Source organism: Stomoxys calcitrans, chromosome 1, assembly GCF_963082655.1.
Source record: "Stomoxys calcitrans chromosome 1, idStoCalc2.1, whole genome shotgun sequence".
Taxonomy (NCBI): Eukaryota; Metazoa; Arthropoda; class Insecta; order Diptera; family Muscidae; genus Stomoxys; species Stomoxys calcitrans.
Window position 1 is genome coordinate 248,730,990 of NC_081552.1, and position 18,641 is coordinate 248,749,630.

The 18,641-nt window shown below is 42.6% G+C and overlaps 1 protein-coding gene across 1 annotated transcript; it reads right to left on the reverse strand.

The window, feature by feature from the left end:
• Positions 1 to 4,266: 4,266 nt before the first annotated feature.
• LOC106092558 (succinate--CoA ligase [ADP/GDP-forming] subunit alpha, mitochondrial) lies at positions 4,267 to 15,992 on the reverse strand. Its single transcript, XM_059360571.1, has 5 exons — positions 15,821 to 15,992; positions 15,037 to 15,254; positions 8,699 to 8,929; positions 4,715 to 4,999; positions 4,267 to 4,640 (listed from the first exon to the last, which is right to left on the reverse strand). The coding sequence occupies exons 1-5, from the start codon at positions 15,855 to 15,857 to the stop codon at positions 4,425 to 4,427; spliced, it is 987 nt and encodes a 328-aa protein (XP_059216554.1). The 5' UTR covers positions 15,858 to 15,992; the 3' UTR covers positions 4,267 to 4,424.
• Between the last annotated feature and the right edge of the window lie 2,649 nt (positions 15,993 to 18,641).

An 18,641-nucleotide genomic window follows, 5' to 3' on the forward strand; every position in this document is an offset into this window, starting at 1 on the left:
CAGGCTATGGATCGATTTGAACCTTATTCGGCACAGTTGTTAGAAGTCACAACAAAACAAGTCATGACAAATTTCAGCCAAATCGGATAAGGATTACGTCCTCTAGTGGCTCAAGCAGTCAAGATACAAGATCGGTTTATATGGCAGCTATATCAGATTATGGACTAATTTAAACCATACTTAGCACAGTTGTTGGAATTCACAACAAAACACGTCATGCCAAATTTCAGCCAAATCGGATAAGAATAGCGCCATCTATTGACTCAAGACGTCAAAATTCATGATCGGTTTATATGGCAGCTATATCAGGTTATGGACCGATTTAAAGCATTCTTGACATAGTTGTTGGAAGTCATAACCTAATACGTCGTACAAAATTTCAGCCAAATCGGATAGGAATTGCGCCCTCCAGACGCTCGAGAAGTCAAGACCCCAGATAGGTTTGTATGACAGCTATATCAGGTTATGAACCGATTTCGACCATACTCAGCACAGTTGTTGGAAGTCATAATAAAACACCTCGCGCAAAATTTCAGTCTAATCGGATAAGATTTGTGGCGTCTAGTGGCTCAAGAAGTCAAGATCCCAGATAAGTTTGTATGACAGCTATATCAGGTTATGGACCGATTTCAACCATTCTCAGCATAGTTGTTGGAAGTCATAATAAAACACCTCAGCAAAATTTCAGCCAAATCGTATAAGAATTGTGCCCTCCAGCGGCTCAAGAAGTCAAGACCCCAGATCGGTTTATATGACAGCTATATCAAAACGTGGACCTATATGGCGCATTTACAATACCAACCGAACTACACTAATAAGAAGTATATGTGCAAAATTTCAAGCGGCTAGCTTTATTCCTTTAAAAGTTTGCGTGCTTTCGACGGACAAGGCTAGATCGACTTAAAATGTCACGACGAATATTTCGAGGAGTTACAAACATAATGACGAAATTAGTATACCCCCATCCTATAGTGGAGGGTATAAAAATCAATTTGTGTTTGTTTGTCGGTTTGTTTCCTTATAGACTTAAAAAGGGCTGAACCAATTTTCTTCAAATTTTCACTGATGGTGCATAATGATCCCGTGGTGAAAATAAGGAACTACATTTTTTGATATAAAAGGAGGGGCGGACTCTCCCCCTTGCGTAGTTTTCAGAAACGGCTGATCTCAGAGATGGAATTTAATTTTGTGTCATATCTTATAGTAACCTTAAAAAAAATTCGGTATCCAAATTTCGGATGGAGTACCTAGGGGGACCGCCCCACCCCCAAACCAAACCAATCACTACAATATTGGACTCAAATGAAAGATATTGAAGATTAGAAAATGGATGTGATATCCAATTGCCGGACCGAGTGTTTGGGGGACCACCCAACCCCCAAAACATCCTTAAATCGGGCATTTTTACCTCCGAAAGGTATTTGCGGGTAGAATACGAATCTGATATCCAATCACGACAATATGGGACTCAAATGTACAGGTATTTAAGATTAGAAAATGTATCTGATATCTAATTGTCGGACCGAGTGTTTGGGGGACCACCCCAACCCCCAAAACATCTCTAAATCGGGCATTTTTACCGACCATGGCAATATGGGACTCAAATGAAAGGTATTTGCGAGTAGAATACGAATCTGATATCCAAAAATAGGACCATTCTGGGGGTCCACCCCTTCCCCAAAACACCCCCAAACAGGACTTATTTACCGACCATGGCAATATGGGGCTTAAATAAAAGCTATTTGAGTGTAGAAACGAATCTGATATCCAAGTGTTTGGGGGGCCGCCCACCAAAGGGGACAAATTTACGGCCATATCAATATGGGGCTCAAATGAAAGGTCTTTGGGACTTAAGTACGAATCTGATATTCGGGAAAAAGTTTCTATGGGGCCACCCCACCCCCATAACACCACACAAATAGGAGGTATTTGCTGACCATTGCAATATGGGGCTCAAATAAGAGGTATTTTAGAGTAGGACACGAAACTGATATATATTTTCAAGGCCTAGTCACTGAGTGGCCGCCCCAAGACACCCCCAAACCGATCATGTTTGCCGGCTATGGATATATGGGGCTCAAATGAAAGGTATTAGAAAGTAGACCACGAATCTGATATCAACATTCGCTACCAAGTGTCTAGGGGACGTCCCAACACCATAAAACCCCCCATGTAGGACGTATTAGCTCGATTAGCTCGTGATTAGACAAATACTTACGCCTCAGTAGTTTGGTGGACTGCTATGGAGAAAAACAGCAACATAAGGACCATACAAAAGGTCTAGAGAACATATTGTCTTGGCATAGGCGGAGCGATGAGGACCACACCCACTAGGCCACTGGAAACTATTCTAGATATCCGACCCATTAACATACAGATTAAGTGTAAGGCAGCCACTGCAGTTATGAGACTAAAGGCGAAGGGATAATAGATTGAGGATGGGAGGAGCTCATACCATCGCGGTATAATCAAGGCGACGATAAAAAAAATCTGTAAGGATTAGAAGAGGTTTCCGATCGGATAACTGAGATGAAACTTGAGGTCGGTTGCGAGGCACTGCTGCCAGCGGCACACTCTTGGATTGACGAAAACCTAGTAATGTCATCTGGAAGAACATGTTACACGGATGTATCAAAGCTACAGGACAGAGTGGGCGTGGGGGTCTACATTTAGACTGCCTGACCAAAATACGGTCCGGGCGATCACGATATGCGTGAGTTTGTGTGGTGCAAACGTGGGGACGTCGAGTGTGAACATCTTTACATCCCAATTCCGGGACAAATTTTTTGGGGGTCTACAACTTCCCTAAAATACCCTTCAAACATTTATTATTTATTTCGCAATATGGGGCTCAGATAAAGGTATTTGAGACATTGTTGGAGTATGTTTTTGGGGCACGCCCCTTCCCAAAAAAACCCCCCAAAGGGTAAAAATTTACCGATTATGCCAATATGTGGTTTAAATGAAAGCTATTAGAGATTAGAAAACAAATTTTATAACCAATTTTGGGGTTAAATATTTGGGGGACGCCTCATCCTATAACCTCTCCTAAAAACCAATGGCAATTTGGGGTTTAAATAAATGGTATTGGAGAGAAGAGCACGATGCTGATATTTTTCTCATGTTTAAGTGTCTGGGGCACCACCTCATCCCCGAAAACAACACTAAATCGAACATCATGAGAATATTAGGCTGAAATCAAGTCTTTCAAGAATGGAGTACATCTAACATCCAAGCTCAAATGACATTAAAACCTCCGTAGTCCAATAAAGATCAAATGGGATTCAGATAAATGCACTTATATGGTTATACTGTTAGTCAAACGATAAGCATGTGCTATTTTCGTAGCATGATATTTCACTAAAAGCTCTTTAATTGTCGAAAATAACTATACAAAGGATAATTTTTTTCCATATAAAGTAAAAGAAGGTGCAGCGGAGCGGGCCCGGTTCAGCTAGGCTTTTGATAAAGAGTAAGAGCCCGGTGGGGATTTGCTTCGGACATTTTCTATAGACAATTTGTCGTTGAGACAAAGTTTCTATAGAAAATTGGTATAATCAATTTTTTGTTTTTGTTGAATCAAACTACTCTTACATCTTTCTTTTCATTTGCTTGATTGCGTTTTTATTCATACCTTTGCAGTATTTGTATTTTTAGTGATTTTGTTTTCTTAATAAATACACAAAAAATATGCATTTTAATTATTTCTTTTGTTTGTTTTTACATTAATTTCAGTGGCCACTTAGTTATTCTACAGTTGGGTTACTCGTAACTCGTATATGGAAGATCATTCAACCTAGGGGGAACAATCTTCGCGTAGGTGTTGTTCTCAACTCAGAACTAATACACAACAACAGTGCAATATTTTATAGATTGTAAAACCGAATACGTGCATCAACACCGATAAGCGACAAAAATAAATAAATTATTAAAAAAAAAATCTCAAAAAATTATTGAAATATTTATCTAACAAGAATTTTGTTTATGTTATATATTGCAGCATAGTTTTGAGAATTTATATTCCACCTTTGCGGAGGCTTGCCATTGCTAAGGCAAACAGTAGCAAGTAGTTGTGATGGCAGTTGATGGTGAATTGGAAATCTCTGTTGGTTTTGTAACGATTTGCGGAAGCAGGGCATTTGCTTGTAGATCTTGAGACTTTATTCAGTTCTAGTTTTATATGTTATGGACTTCTGTTTGGTTTATGTTAACATTTGTATTTATTTTCATAGTTTTGCAAATAGCACTTCATTGTTTTTGTCTGTATGTATGTATGTTTGTATGGTTGTATGTAATTTAAGTTAAACTTTTCAATAATGGAGAGTGGATGAGAGTGTATTCTGTTGATTTTTGTTTTTCTTTTCAATTGGTAGTTTTATTTGTGATAACTACTAACAAATTTTCGCTTGGCGTTCCAGTAAATCCTAGGCTAATTCTAAACGTTTCATTTCCTTAAACAATTCCTTGCCCATCTGGGCGGGACTCCTAGTGACAATGACATTGGCCTTTTCCAATGCCTTAATCTTATCACCGGCACCACCTTTGCCGCCAGAAATAATGGCACCAGCATGACCCATTCTACGGCCGGGAGGAGCAGAAAGGCCAGCAATGAAAGAGACTACGGGTTTGGCTTTAATACCCTGCAATTTTCAATGGAAAATGATTTAGAATTTTTCTCGTAAAAAAAAAAATTATTGCTTGTTTCAAAACTTACAGTGTTGTATTGTGACAGATAGGCAGCAGCATTTTCTTCGGCGACACCACCAATTTCACCAATCAAGATAATACCCTTGGTGTCGGGATCCTTGAGGAAAATTTCAAGGCAATCAATGAAATCGGTACCGTTGAAAGGATCGCCACCAATGCCAACGCACAAGGTTTGGCCCAGACCGACTTCGGTTGTTTGATTGACAGCCTCGTAGGTCAAGGTACCCGATCTAGAGACGACGCCGACTTTGCCACGCTTGTGAATATGTCCGGGCATAATGCCAATTTTACACTGTAACATAAATAAAAATAGATTTTTAAAATTTTTGTTAACGTTTTATTTTTGCCAAATGCATCTGTTTGTTAGAGCAATTGAGATTTTAGTGAGGTAAGTTAATTCTTGAGTGATTGATGTCTATGTGTTTCCTTAAAGAGAATTTTTAGACAGACCAAAATCGATTTTTCATAAGAACAAAATTTAAACCTTTTATATATCCCATATTATCGGTTTATTTAAACGTTTTTGGGGTTTTGGAATGCCTTCCAATTAAGTTCCGGTTTGTACCCATTGATCAATATGCCCGTTATAGGGGCCATATTGACATTTTTATAGCACTGGTACCCAATCGCTATGTAAAGTTGACCCACAAAATGGAAGTAGGGTTTAGCTTTTGGTAATGCACCATTCCGTGCTGTATGGACTCTTCGCGCCGGAATTGGGCTAGCTATCAAGTCTTAATCTACCATTTACAGATGTGTCCCATGGTATAAGCCTGATCAGTATACTTTTGTCATGTTATAATCACATGGGCCTGAAATGCTTAATTGTTCACTTTTCCTTCCCAGGTAGTTATCAACTAAGTACAAACAAATTTATTCAGGTGCAACTGGAGGCGGTCGTTCTCCAAGGACGACATTTACCCGGTATCTATTTACCGCATCTGATACCGTGTCTGCCTGAATGTTGTCTAGACCCCGTGGGTACGTGTGTCGGATGGTGGTAAACCACAGTTATATAAGATCCACACCTGCCAGAGTGCTGCTCTACGAACTGAGTCCGGATGTTGGATCAGTTTTCTTGTCAACCACTTCCATCACAAGACAAGGATTCTTCCTTTGGAGAGAGAAAGTAATAGGTTTTCTTATGATGGGCTTTTATCGCAGCAGTCATCCAAATCAGAAACCTTGGGATAGGAAACCACCGCTCAGAAACGTCAAGCTTGATGTTCACGATCTAGAGCGAGAGTTTCAGTCCTACAAAAGGGAGCCTCTGGGCAGGTCTAAAAAGCATTGACGAGTATAAGGTAATGGAAGCGGTAAACAGCTGCCAAGTGAATGCTTTTCTTGGAGACGCCCCTAGCATTGGAAGAAGTTAATCTCCACCGGCAGGCTAACTTCTTCATATTCTAGAGCTCAACTTCATTCTGGCAGATGCAGCCGCCTTAAGGGCGAATTATTTTATCATTTTATTTGTAGCACCTTGAAATATTAAACTGCGACCCTATTCTAAGTCGTTTTAGCCCGTATGTTGAAGTGACAATAGCGGTTGATTGAACAAATTTATCCGCTTATATTTTGAACTTCCCACAACAAATCGTGCCCAGATAGGTCCATAACTAAATATAGCTTCTACATATGCTGATCCATCGATTTGAATTTTGAGTCCTTAGAAGCCTCAATTTTGACACGATGAGTCTGAAACACATGCTGTGTAGTAGGAAATGCAAATTTGTTCATGAACATTCCAATAAGGAACAGAAAGCAAACTTCTCACATATCAATAAGGACTGTCCGGGACCTCTTCTTAATAACCGTGTCCGAACGGCGAATCAGAGGTTGAAACTTCTTTGGGGAGAATTTTTTACGTGGCTGCTATGCATGGCATAGTACCCAGGCACGGGATAGCTGTGAGCACCACACAGGCTGGAATATTGAGGTAGTGGTGTCCATTGCTGCCACGAGAAGCTTAGCTGCGAGCTACCGGGCGCGTCCACAGGTTGCGGATAGTGGAATGTTCCATACGGAGTAGCTGCAACGGTAGTCGCGGACAATCAGCGGTATCGAGCGAAGAGTCTCAGTGAGAGGCTGGGCGGCATCGGCTCTTGCATAAATACTGAGTGCCTATGATGCTCGATATGACAAGGGGAGTTATTGGCGCCTTGTATGGCATAGTACCTCACGAATGTCACCAGCGTTAGGAGGGGATAACCATCCCTAAAATTGTCGGAGGCCACCGTAGCGCTGAACGCCTGGGTTCAAATCCTGGCGAGACCATCAGATAAAATTTCCAGCGGTGGTTTTCCCCTCCTAATGCTGGCACTATTTGTGGGGTACTATGCCATGTAAAACTTCTCTCCAAAGAGGTGTCCCACTGCAGCACGCCGTTCGGACTCGGCTATAAAAAGGTGGCCCCCTTTTGATTGAGCTTAAAAAATCTTTAATCGGACAGCACTCAATGATATGTGAGAAGTTTGCCTCTGTTCCTTAATGGAATGTTCATGGGCAAATTTGCATTTGAGAAGTCGTTGTACAAAATTTTAGCCAAATCAGATAACAATTGCAACGTCTAGAGGCTGTCATATAAACCGATCTTGGATCTTGACTTCTTCAGCCAATAGAGCGTGCAATTCTCATCCGATTTGGCTGAAATTTTGCATGAGGTGTTTTGTTATGACTTCCAATAACTATGCTATGTATGGCGCAAATCAGTACATAACCCGATATAGCTGCCATATAAACCGATCTGGGATTGTGACTTCTTGAGCCTCTAGAGGGCGCAATTCTCATCCGATTTGGAAGAAATTTTGTACAACGGCTTCTCTCATGACCTTCAACATACGTGTCTAATATGGTCTGAATCGATCAAAAGCTTGATACAGCTCCCATATAAACCGATTTCCCGATCTCTCCTTCACAATTTTTATTGATTATGAAGAACACCTTATAGATGACGTTCGAAGTCTACTTTTTTACGATGCAAAAAAAAAAAACGATACCCATAACAATTTAACACACTTGATTACTCGCGTTTGTGTTGTTGCTAAACGAGTTTATACCATTTTATCAGTGTTTACATAAGAATTTTCAGAAGGTGGGTATATTTCAATGTGTTTGACTTGACTTTGAAATTTGTTTTATCAATTTACTATTATGCTAAATGATGTATGCACATCATGAGTCATATGAACGAAAAAAAAACCTTACGGTCAGCTGATAGGGTTTTTTTAAAAATGCCGCTTAGTTTTTCAATGAAATCGTCATTAGGTTTGTTTACGCATACCGGCATTAGATAAGGTGAATTTCAGTTGAAATAAAAACCAACCATATACGTACAAATGAGAGCTTTTAGTTTATAGTTGGTAAGAGAGGAATGTCTCGATGAGGTACTTCAGACACTTAAGTCTGTCATTCCGTTTCCCTCGAATATGAATTGTGTTGACTAAATGAGAACAATGTGCCATATAGCCATATCATCATCAAAGTACAAACTGATAATAGCAGTGAACTTTGCCTTCTATACAAAATGCTATTCTCGTTTGTCGCTTTTTCACAGCTGTGTTTTTGTTCTTTTTTTTGCAGCAGTAAAATAAAATGGAAAATGCAAAAAAAAAAATGTGAATATAAATAAACGGCTTATCTGTTAAAACCAATTGCAAATATTCTATTGGTAGCTGTATATTACAGGTCTTGTGGGTGTCCCCTGCAAAGATTGAGCGATTGTTTACAAATAAAAATATCGGTGCACCTGCTTCTAAAATGTGTCGTAATCCCTAGAGCATTGTCTATTCTTTTTGCTTTAGTACTACAAAATCACACTATAGTCAATAAACATATTCAAGTCATATTTCAAAATAGTAAATAGGCTACGTTTTCGATTTCATTTGAGAGATAATGAGTTTGTAGTTCTGTCTTTTCCTAATCTGTCTGAGAATCTTGTTTGGAAAGTTTTCTTTTTTTGTACTAATTTGTATCTATAGCTTTTTTTACTTACCCTTTCGGGAGCAATGATACCGGGGCAATTGGGACCAACCAAACGGGACTTGTTTTGTGTCAACAAGGCGTGTTTTACACGCACCATGTCATGTTGTGGCACACCTTCAGTGATGCATACAATCAATGGTATTTCAGCTTCCAAAGCTTCCATAATGGCAGCAGCAGCACCAGGTGGTGGCACATAAATAACGGTGGCATGAGGGTCAGTAGCTTTTTTGGCTTCAGCTACCTGTGGAGGAAGAAAGAAAAAAAAACGGATTAGTATGAACAAATTTTGTTGGATAACATGCATGGCGCATCACAACACAATATTATGCGCATGGATAACAAAAAGAAGAAACAACCAGTGAAAATTGGATAACTTAAGCACGGGCATTGAGTGGTCTAATATTGGGTTGCCCAAAAAGTAATTGCGGATTTTTTAAAAGAAAGTAAATGCATTTTTAATAAAACTTAGAATGAACTTTAATAAAATATACTTTTTTTACACTTTTTTCTAAAGCAAGCTAAAAGTAACAGTTGATAACCGACAGAAGAAAGAATGCAATTACAGAGTCATAAGCTGTGAAAAAATTTGTCAACGCCAACTATATGAAAAATCCGCAATTACTTTTTGGGCAACCCAATATATGCGACTATTCAATTTTGTAGAACAAAATATTGGTCTTTTTGGCAGATATATCCAATTATAAAACGATCTGAACCATATTAAGTTCGGATATCGTGAGGCTTAGAAAAACTCACTGTTTCAAATTTCAACGAAATCGGTTAAAAAATAAAGCTTTTATGGGATTTAGTCCCCTTATCGGCAGATCAGTCTATATGGCAGCTATATCTAAATATAGTCCGATCAGAACCATATTTTGGCCGGATGTTGGGAGGTCTTAACCTACTCACTGTTTCAAATTTCAGCGAAATCGGCTAAAAAATAAAGCTATTATGGGCTTCAGACCCTTTATCGCAGATCGGTCTATATGGCACTTATAGCTAAATATGATCCGATCTGAACCATATTTAGGTCGGATGTTGGGAGGTCTTAACCTACTCACTGTTTCAAATTTTAGCGAAATCGGTTAAAAAATAAAGCTTTTATGGGCTTTAGACCCTTTATCGGCAGATCGGTCTATATGGCAGCTATATCTAAATATAGTCCGATCTGTACCATATTCGGTTAGGATTTTGGGCGGATTGAAACTGCGCACTATTCCAAATTTCAGCGAAATCGGGTAATAAATAAAGCTTTTATCGCCTTCAGACCCGTTATCAGGAGATCGGTCTATATGGCAGCTATATCTAAATATGGTCCCATCTAAACCATATATGGGTCGAATGTTGGGAGGCTTAAAACTGCGCACTATTCCAAATTTCAGCGAAATCGGGTAATAAATAAAGCTTTTATGGTCTTCAGACCCTTTATCGGGAGATCGGTCTATATTGTCCGATCTAAATATAGTCCGATCTGTACCATATTTGGTTAGGATGTTGCACGTCGGCCTTGACTTGTGTGAACTACTTCCGACTTCAGTGACGCAAGAAGTTTGAAAATCGTCTTATATGGGGCTTATCTAAATCCATTTAATCGATCTAAAATTCAAAATGACCTATGTCAACAACGTAGATAAGATAAGTTAAACCGACCGGCGTATGTCCAAAAGGCCGCAAAACAAAATATCGCTAATCGAATATCATTTTGCTGTTGTTTGTCAGCATCGTGTGTTAACGGTGGATGGAGTGGGTGCAATTTCGAACGTACTTAACGAAGCATGGGGTCCCGCCATTCTTAGGTCCCTTTGTTGATGAGTCCAAACTGGATGGGAGCAGGGGTTTTTGTTGAATTCCCATGAATAAGGGAGTCACAAACTTTTGACCAGGTGCAGTGTATTTCAAGTTGAGGTTTTTGCGAGTTCAGAGCCTTGGATGCGATCCTTAGTCAGGAGCGAACAGTCAGGGGGCGCTGAAGGCCCTGGCTGCGGTTCGCGCGAGGTTTTATGGATTGCTGCCAGATAGTGCTGGGTTCCGGGTTGGGTGGAACGAAGCGGCTGACGAGCTGGCCAGGTTTGTTTGCGTATGGACTCTGGGAGTGCAACGCCGATGTTGTTGGCTTGTTATGATGATGGATTTCGACTATGGCAAATACGCAAAGCACCTATGGCCAAGGTTCTTCGGAATGAGGACGTCGATTATTCTCCAGCTGGGGAAGCTAGACCTTGAATTGCTGACTTGGGTCTTGACCAAATTGCAAATTTTGGCCATGAACATTCCACTAAAGAACAGTGGCAAACTTCTCACATATCAATCAGTGCAATGATAAGGGGCCTCCTTTTTATAGCCGAGTCCGAACGGCGAGCCGCAGTGCGACACCTCTTTGGAGAAAAGTTTTACATGGCATAGTACCTCACAAATGTCGCCAGCATTAGGAGGGGAAAACCAACGCTGAAATTTTTTTCTGATGGTCTCGCCAGGATTCGAACCCAGGCGTTCAGTGTCATAGGCGGACATGCTAACCTCTGCGCTATGGTGGGTCTTGACCAGCCACTGCAATATCAGGTTGGTGGCGATGAGCTAGAGACAACGAAAATTTCTGCAGGGTTTGTGGGCATGAGAAGGAGTTGGAGACGGTTGGGCTTCTGTAGTGCCAAGGCCCCGCTATAGCGGGGTAGAAGGCTTAGGGTTATGGGTGAACACCTCTCTTCTTCACCGAGCACTCCACAGTCATCAAAACCCCGAGTCATTCTGAACTTCTGTAAGGCCCAGGGGCGGCCCTCTAATCGGTGAGACCTTTCGGTCTTTATGCCGGCTTTTCGTTTGTTTTTCTAAGGTTTTTTCTTTATCTTCCCTTATTTAATTTCTTTCTAGGACCAAAGGTCTGCGAGTGAAGCGCTTGGCAACCGCTGTTGTCAGGCTTGTTGGGGTCCAATTTGTGTGGTGTTCTTCGTTATCACAAGAAGCTTAGCTGGGAGCTAACTGGCGCGACCACAGGTTGCGGATAGTGGAATGATTGTTGGTGTTGTAGCCACATTTTTATGTGAAGATGACGATCCTCGTAATGCTCCTTTATGACAGTAAGTTCGTTCCGGTCCAAAGGACCGATCGTCGCGGAAACAGGGTGGCCATTGGTTATTTAAAGGCACCAATACGTAACCCGCCTTGTCATATCGAGCATCATAGACACTCAGCATATGTGCAAGAGTTGGTGCCGCCTGACCTCTGACTGAGACTCTCCAATCGATACCGCTGATTGTCTGCGACTGCCGTTGCAGCTACTACGTATGGAGTATTCCATTATCCGCAACCTGTGGGTGCGCCCGGTAGCTCGCAGCTAAGCTCTTCGTTGTTGTTGTTCCTGTAGCAGTTTTTTATACACTAAGCTTCTCGTGACAGCAACAGATCGGACCTTAAAGTTCCAGCATGCGTGGTGCTCACAGCTCACAGCCGTGTCGGGACTGGAATGCTACATACGGAATAGCTGCAACTTCAGTCGCGGACAATTATCGGTATCGTGTGGAGTCTCAGTGAGAGGCTCTTGCTTAAGTACTGAGTGGTTCTAGGGGACTTTAATGCGCATCACACGTCATGGCACTCTCCCCTAGGTAACGACCAGCGTGGCAGAGCGACCGACCACCCGACTTCATAACCTCTGAGCGCCGGACGTTTATCAATTATAAGAAGGCCGATTGGACTGGCTTCAGAGAGTATACCAATCGCCGCTTCATTGAACTGCCGCCCCCTCTGATGTGCTTGTGGCCGAGAGGAAATTCAGAGACATCATTAACGCAGCAGCCGCTCGCTTTATACCAGCCGGTCGAATACCCCAAGTGAGGCCCAATTTCCCGGCACAAGCAGTGGTACTTGCAGACGAGCGTGATGGGATTCGTGCTATGGACCCCGCTAACCCCAGAATCAGCGAGCTGAATGTGGAAATAAACAGGGTAGTCAACGAACATAAGCGGAATTTGTGGCTGGAACACTTGGAGCTATGAACTTAGGCACCGGTGTAGGCAAACTGTGGTCTTCTGTTAAAGTCACTCTCGAACCCCGGTAGACGGGATGACAGGACCTCGGTCACTTTTGCCAAAATAACCGTGACTGATCCGAAGAGATGCGCCAGGTTGTTCAACCGTCAATTTATTGTGCATCCCGAGAGCGACAGAGCAAGGAGGAAAGCCATTCGCTGTATTCGTGGTCTCCGAGCCAATGAACAGCCATCACAATTTACCGTGGGCGAAGTTACGAATGTCATGCGTGGCGCCAAATCATCTAAGGCGTTTGGCCCCGACGGAATCACTACATTGATGTTAAAGAATCTGGATTCACCTGGAGTTGAGTACCTTGCTACTGTCCTCAACCTGTCATTGAACATTTTTATAGTTGCCGATGTCTTGAAAATGGGCAGAGTAATGGGGGGAGTCGTACAGAACGATCTCCCTTCTCTCACCAGTGGTAAAGACGCTTGAGGCATTACTTCTCCCGAGCCTCGTAGGAGAATTTCCATTCGCAGAGCATCAACATGGATTTCGAAGACTGCATAGCATAACAACAGCTTTGCATGCCATTACCGCACACATTTGCCGTGGCTTCAATCAGCCCACGCCATATGATAGGTCGGTCCTCGTAACACTGGACCTATTGAAGGCATTCGACACGGTCAGCCATGCCAAATTATTTCAGGACATTGCCAACACGTCCCTCCAGCCAGGCTTGAAACGCTGGGTCCCGAATTATCTGTGTGGTCGCCAGTCATTTGTGGAATTTAGGGATAAGAAGTCCAAGCACTGTAGAGTGAAACAGGGAGTTCCCCAAGGTTGGGTGATATCTCCGGCACTGTTCAACCTCCTTTCCTCCCTTCCACACCCTCCAGACGGCACTGAGATCGTATCATATGCGGACGATTGCACGATCATGACATCAGGCCGCCCACCTATTGACATCGAACTTGCCTCATATTTCGCTGCAAGAAATCTGAAGATATCTGCCACCAAATCTTCAGCCACATGTTCGTTACAAATACGCGTGAGGTGAATACTGAGCTAACTGTGATGGTCGATGGAGAAATGATTCCGACCGTCAAGTGTCCCAAAATGCTTGGCGTCACATATGACAGCTCTTGCACATTCTCCCCACATGCCACAACAATTTGCAATAAAGCCAAAAGTAGAAACAAGTCACTTGCTGGCAGCACTTGGGGTGCAGACAAAGAAACCTTGTTGACCACTTACAAAGCAATTGGCCGGTCTGTGGTAAGTTATGCAGCGCCAGTGTGTTCTCGTCAACTTTGTGACACGCAGTGGAATAATAATCAGTTTTGTCAGAATGCCGGCCTCCGAACTGCGACGGGCTGTCTCCTCAGCTCTCATGTGGACCACCTCCATCAAGAGACAAAGATCCTAACAGTGCGAAGACATAACTACATGTTGTCTAAGCAACACCTTTTGGGCTGTTATCGCAGAGACCATCCAAATCATCATCTTGTGAATAGATATCCACCGCCCAGAAGCCTTAGGGTAGATCTACATGATCTAGAGCGTGAGGTTCAGCGTTACAAGAAAGAACCTCTAGATTGAGCGGCATTTCAAGCAGGTCTAGACAACATTCATGCAGACATGGTAGCAGATGCGGTAAATGGCTACCGGGTGAATGTAGTCCATGGAGAAAGACCGCCTCCCATTGCACCAGAAGAAATTGACCTCCCCCGGCAAACCAGAGTAGTTCTGACTCAATTACGTTCCGGCAGATGCAGCCGGCTCAACTCCTACAGAGCGAGGATCGATGCCGACGTGCAAGATGTATGTCCCGATTGTAACCAGTGGCCGCACGATACAAGTCACCTGTTCAACTGCCCGGCCAGGCCCACTCGACTCAGACCCAGATCCTTATGGACGCATCTTAGTCGCAGAGTTCCTTGGTCTTGATACCCAACAAAATCAAGCAGATGAAAGATAGAACAATAAACTGCTACAACAACAACAACAACAACTTGTAATGCGGGCATTTTGGCAATCATAAAAACTGAGTGACTTGTGATCGATTTCAATTTTCTCTCCCTACACTTTAAGGCAAAATGCATTCAAGTTTACTTCATTACCCTTGACGGAGATCTAAATTGTTTTGTTTACAAATTATGGTCCATTTGCAGTGCTTTTCTTACAAATTAACAAATTTGTGTCTTGTTTTAAATGCTGTCATCTTTTTCTTCAAATGATCTGACCCTACATCAAAATTTGTATTCATGCCTACCACACCACTGGTGATAGTTGTTATAAATTTAATTCTCAATTTCTTATAGTAATTTTTACATATTTATAAATTAAATTTTTCAAAATAGATGGTTCTACTTACACTGGTAAAGACAGGCAATCCCAAGTGTTGGGTGCCACCCTTTTTGGGGGAAATACCACCCACCAACTTAGTGCCATATTCCAGAGCCTGTTGGCTGTGGAAGGTACCCTGCTTGCCGGTAAAGCCTTGGCAGATGACGCGTGACTCACCAGTCAACATCAGATTGGCACGTGTCTGGTTGTATTGGGAGTTGTGGCGTACGGCGGCAACAAGTCCATCTGTAATACCAAAGGTGAAAAGAACAACAATTAAAACACACTAATTAAAACATTTAAATCTAAAAATATTTAGCACAAATGTGGGTGTGTGTGTGTGTACTTGTATCTGTCCCCTAATAATCATCTTTCCCCGCATTCAATTAACCCCTTCCAACAAACCCGCATAATTTTCAGCTTTCAATTAAAGTGTTTTCATCTCGCAACACACAACCTTACAGATTTATTAACAAACTCTCAAAATGAGAAAGCAAAAATCACATACACAGTCACTGAACGTTGGAATTTTCGTAGCAGCCGTTTTCTGCTCGTGCTTACCACCCAAGGCCCCATTGCATTTTCAAGGTTGTATCTTTCTTGCATTACATCGAACTCATAACGACTTTCACACCTTGCCATTGCGAGGGTCTAATTTGTTATCAAGCACTTGTTCTCTAGCAGCAAGCCCGTGACCAGCGCCGGGCTTATTATAATGAAAATTTTTCCTCAGTGACGTTATATAATTTTCTTCTCCTCCAGCCAAGAGAGCCACCAAGCCCAGACAATTTTCTTGTGAGTTGTTTACTTACCGCGTACTTTAAGCAAAACTCTCGAGCTGGCAGCCATCGTTTGTTTTGCACAATTTACTGATATTTGCTTTTTACTTTAGTTAATGTGTGCAAAAGTTATGCAAATTTGTTGAAATTTTGCTTCCACTCTCCCGAACGTAACGCGAACCTACAACTTATAGAAATGTCAAACTAATTATAGGTTAGAGATGGGCAATCACAAATGTCAATTATTAATATGTCATATCGAAAAATTGCTTGGTTTAAGCGATAACAAAACCGATAACCGTTATCGATGTGTTCTGGGCTGTATTCTTGGTCGTTGAACAAGAAATAGTCTTTAAAACATTAACGTTAAAATTGAATGAAATTAATATTAAATAAAAACTAAATGAAAACGAAAAAAAAAAAATCAGAGGAGAAACATACCAAACTGAACAAGAATTTATAAATGGTAAGAAAATAAACAGAAAGTTAATTGGGCACATGCCTGCACTTTAAAGGTGGAGTTCAAAATGCAACCCTGCAAACAAATACCACAAAAGTTAAAGAATTTTCAACCTTAACGATTGAACTCTAGCGTCATTCTGTGTTGCCATATGTTTTAGGTGTCAAAACTTAACTTTTGCCCGTTGCTTTTGTGGAATGTTAATAGGCTGTGTTGTTGTTGTAGCAGTTTATTGTGTTCTATCATTCGCGTGCTTGATTCTGTTGAGTGTCAAGATCCAGAAACTCTGCGACTAAAATGGGGTGCGTCCATAGGGTTCTGGGTCTGGCTTGGCAGTTCAACAGGTGACGTGTATCGTGCGGTCCCTGGCTACATCGGGACATACCTCTTGCACGTCGGCATCAATCCTTGCTCCGTAGGAGTTGAGGCGGCTGCATCTGCCGGAACGTAATTGCGCCAGAGCTAATCTGGTTTGCCGGGGAAGGTCAATTTCTTCAGGTGCAATGGGAGGCGGTCGTTCTCCAAGGACTACATTCACCCGGTGCCATGTATGTTGTCTAGACCTGCTTAATATGCCGCTTGATCTAGAGGTTCTCTCTTGTAGCGCTGAACCTCACGCTATAAATCATGTAGATCTACCTTAAGGCTTCTGGACGGTGGATATTTATCCACAAGATGATGATTTGGATGGTCTCTGCGATAACAGCCCAAAAGGTGTTGCTTAGACAACATGTAGTTATGTCTTCGCACTGGTAGGATCTTTGTCTCCTGATGGAGGTGGTCCACATGAGAGCTGAGGAGACAGCCCGTCGCAGTTCGGAGGGCGGCATTCTGATAAATCTGAATATTATTCCACTGGGTGTCACAAAGTTGACGAGACCGCACTGGCGCTGCATTACTTACCACAGACCGGCCAATTGCTTTGTAAGTGGTCAACAAGGTTTCTTTGTCTGCACCCCAAGTGCTGCCAGCAAGTGGACTTGAGGACCTTGTTTCTACTATTGACTTTATCGCAAATTGCTGTGGCATGTGGGGAGAATGTGTAAGAGCTGTCAAATGTGCTCCAAGTATTTTGGGACACTTGATGGTCGGAATCTTTTCTCCATCGACCATCACAGTCAGCTCAGTTGTTGTTGTTGTTGTAGCAGTGTGTTTTACACCGAGACGGCAGCCCTTGCCGATGGAGGATTCCATCGGGTCAATCCGGTACGTACAACCGGCTGCCATGGAATTGGACAGTCAGCTCAGTATTCACCTCACGAGTGTTTGTAGTGAACAATGTGGCTGAGGCAAGTTCGTTGAGGTAGACGTTCAACCTATCGCACATGTCAACAATGGGTGGGGGCCTAATGCCATGATCGCGCAATCGTCCGCATATGATACGATCTCTATGCCGTCTGGAGGGGGTGGAATGGAGGATAGGTAGAGGTTAAACAGTGCCGGAGATATCACCCAACCTTGGGGAACTCCCTGTTTCACTCTACGGTGCTTCGACTTCTTATCCCTAAATTCCACAAATGACTGGCGACCACACAGATAATTCGGGACCCAGCGTTTTAAGCCTGGCTGGAGGGACGTGTTGGCAATTTTCTCAAATAATTTGGCATGGCTGACCGTGTCGAATGCCTTCGATAGGACCAGTGCCACGGGTACCGCCCTATCACATGGCCTGGGCTGATTGAAGCCACGGCAAATGTGTGCGGTGATGGCATGCAAAGCTGTTGTTGTGCTATGCAGTCTTCGAAATCCATGTTGATGCTCTGCGAATGGAAATTCTCCTACGAGGCTCGGGAGGAGTAATGCCTCAAGCGTCTTTGCCACTGGTGAGAGAAGGGAGATCGGTCTGAACGACTCCCCCAAACTCGGGTCCTTTCCAGGCTTCAGTAGCGGGATTACGCTGCCTATTTTCCAGACATCGGTAACGATAAGGGTGTTCAAAGACAGGTTGAGGAAAGTAGCAAGGTACTCAACACCAGGTAAATCCAGATTCTTCAACATCAATGTAGAGATTCCGACGGGGCCAAACGCCTTAGATGATTTGGCGCCACGGATGACATTCGTAACTTCGCCCACGGTGAATTGTGATGGCTGTTCATTCGTTCGGAGACTACGAATACAGCGAATGGCTTTCCTCCTTGCCCTGTCGCTCTCGGGATGCACAATAAATTGAGGGTTGAACAACCTGGCGCATCTCTTCGGATCAGTCACGGTTATTTCGCCAAAAGTGACTGAAGTCCTGTCATCCCGTTTACCGGGGTTCAGAGCGACTTAACAGTAGACCACAGCTTGCCTACACCGGTGCCTAAGTTATATTGCTTCAAATGTTCCAGCCACAAATTCCGCTTATGTTCGTTGACTACCCTGTTTATTTCCAGATTCAGCTCGCCGATTCTG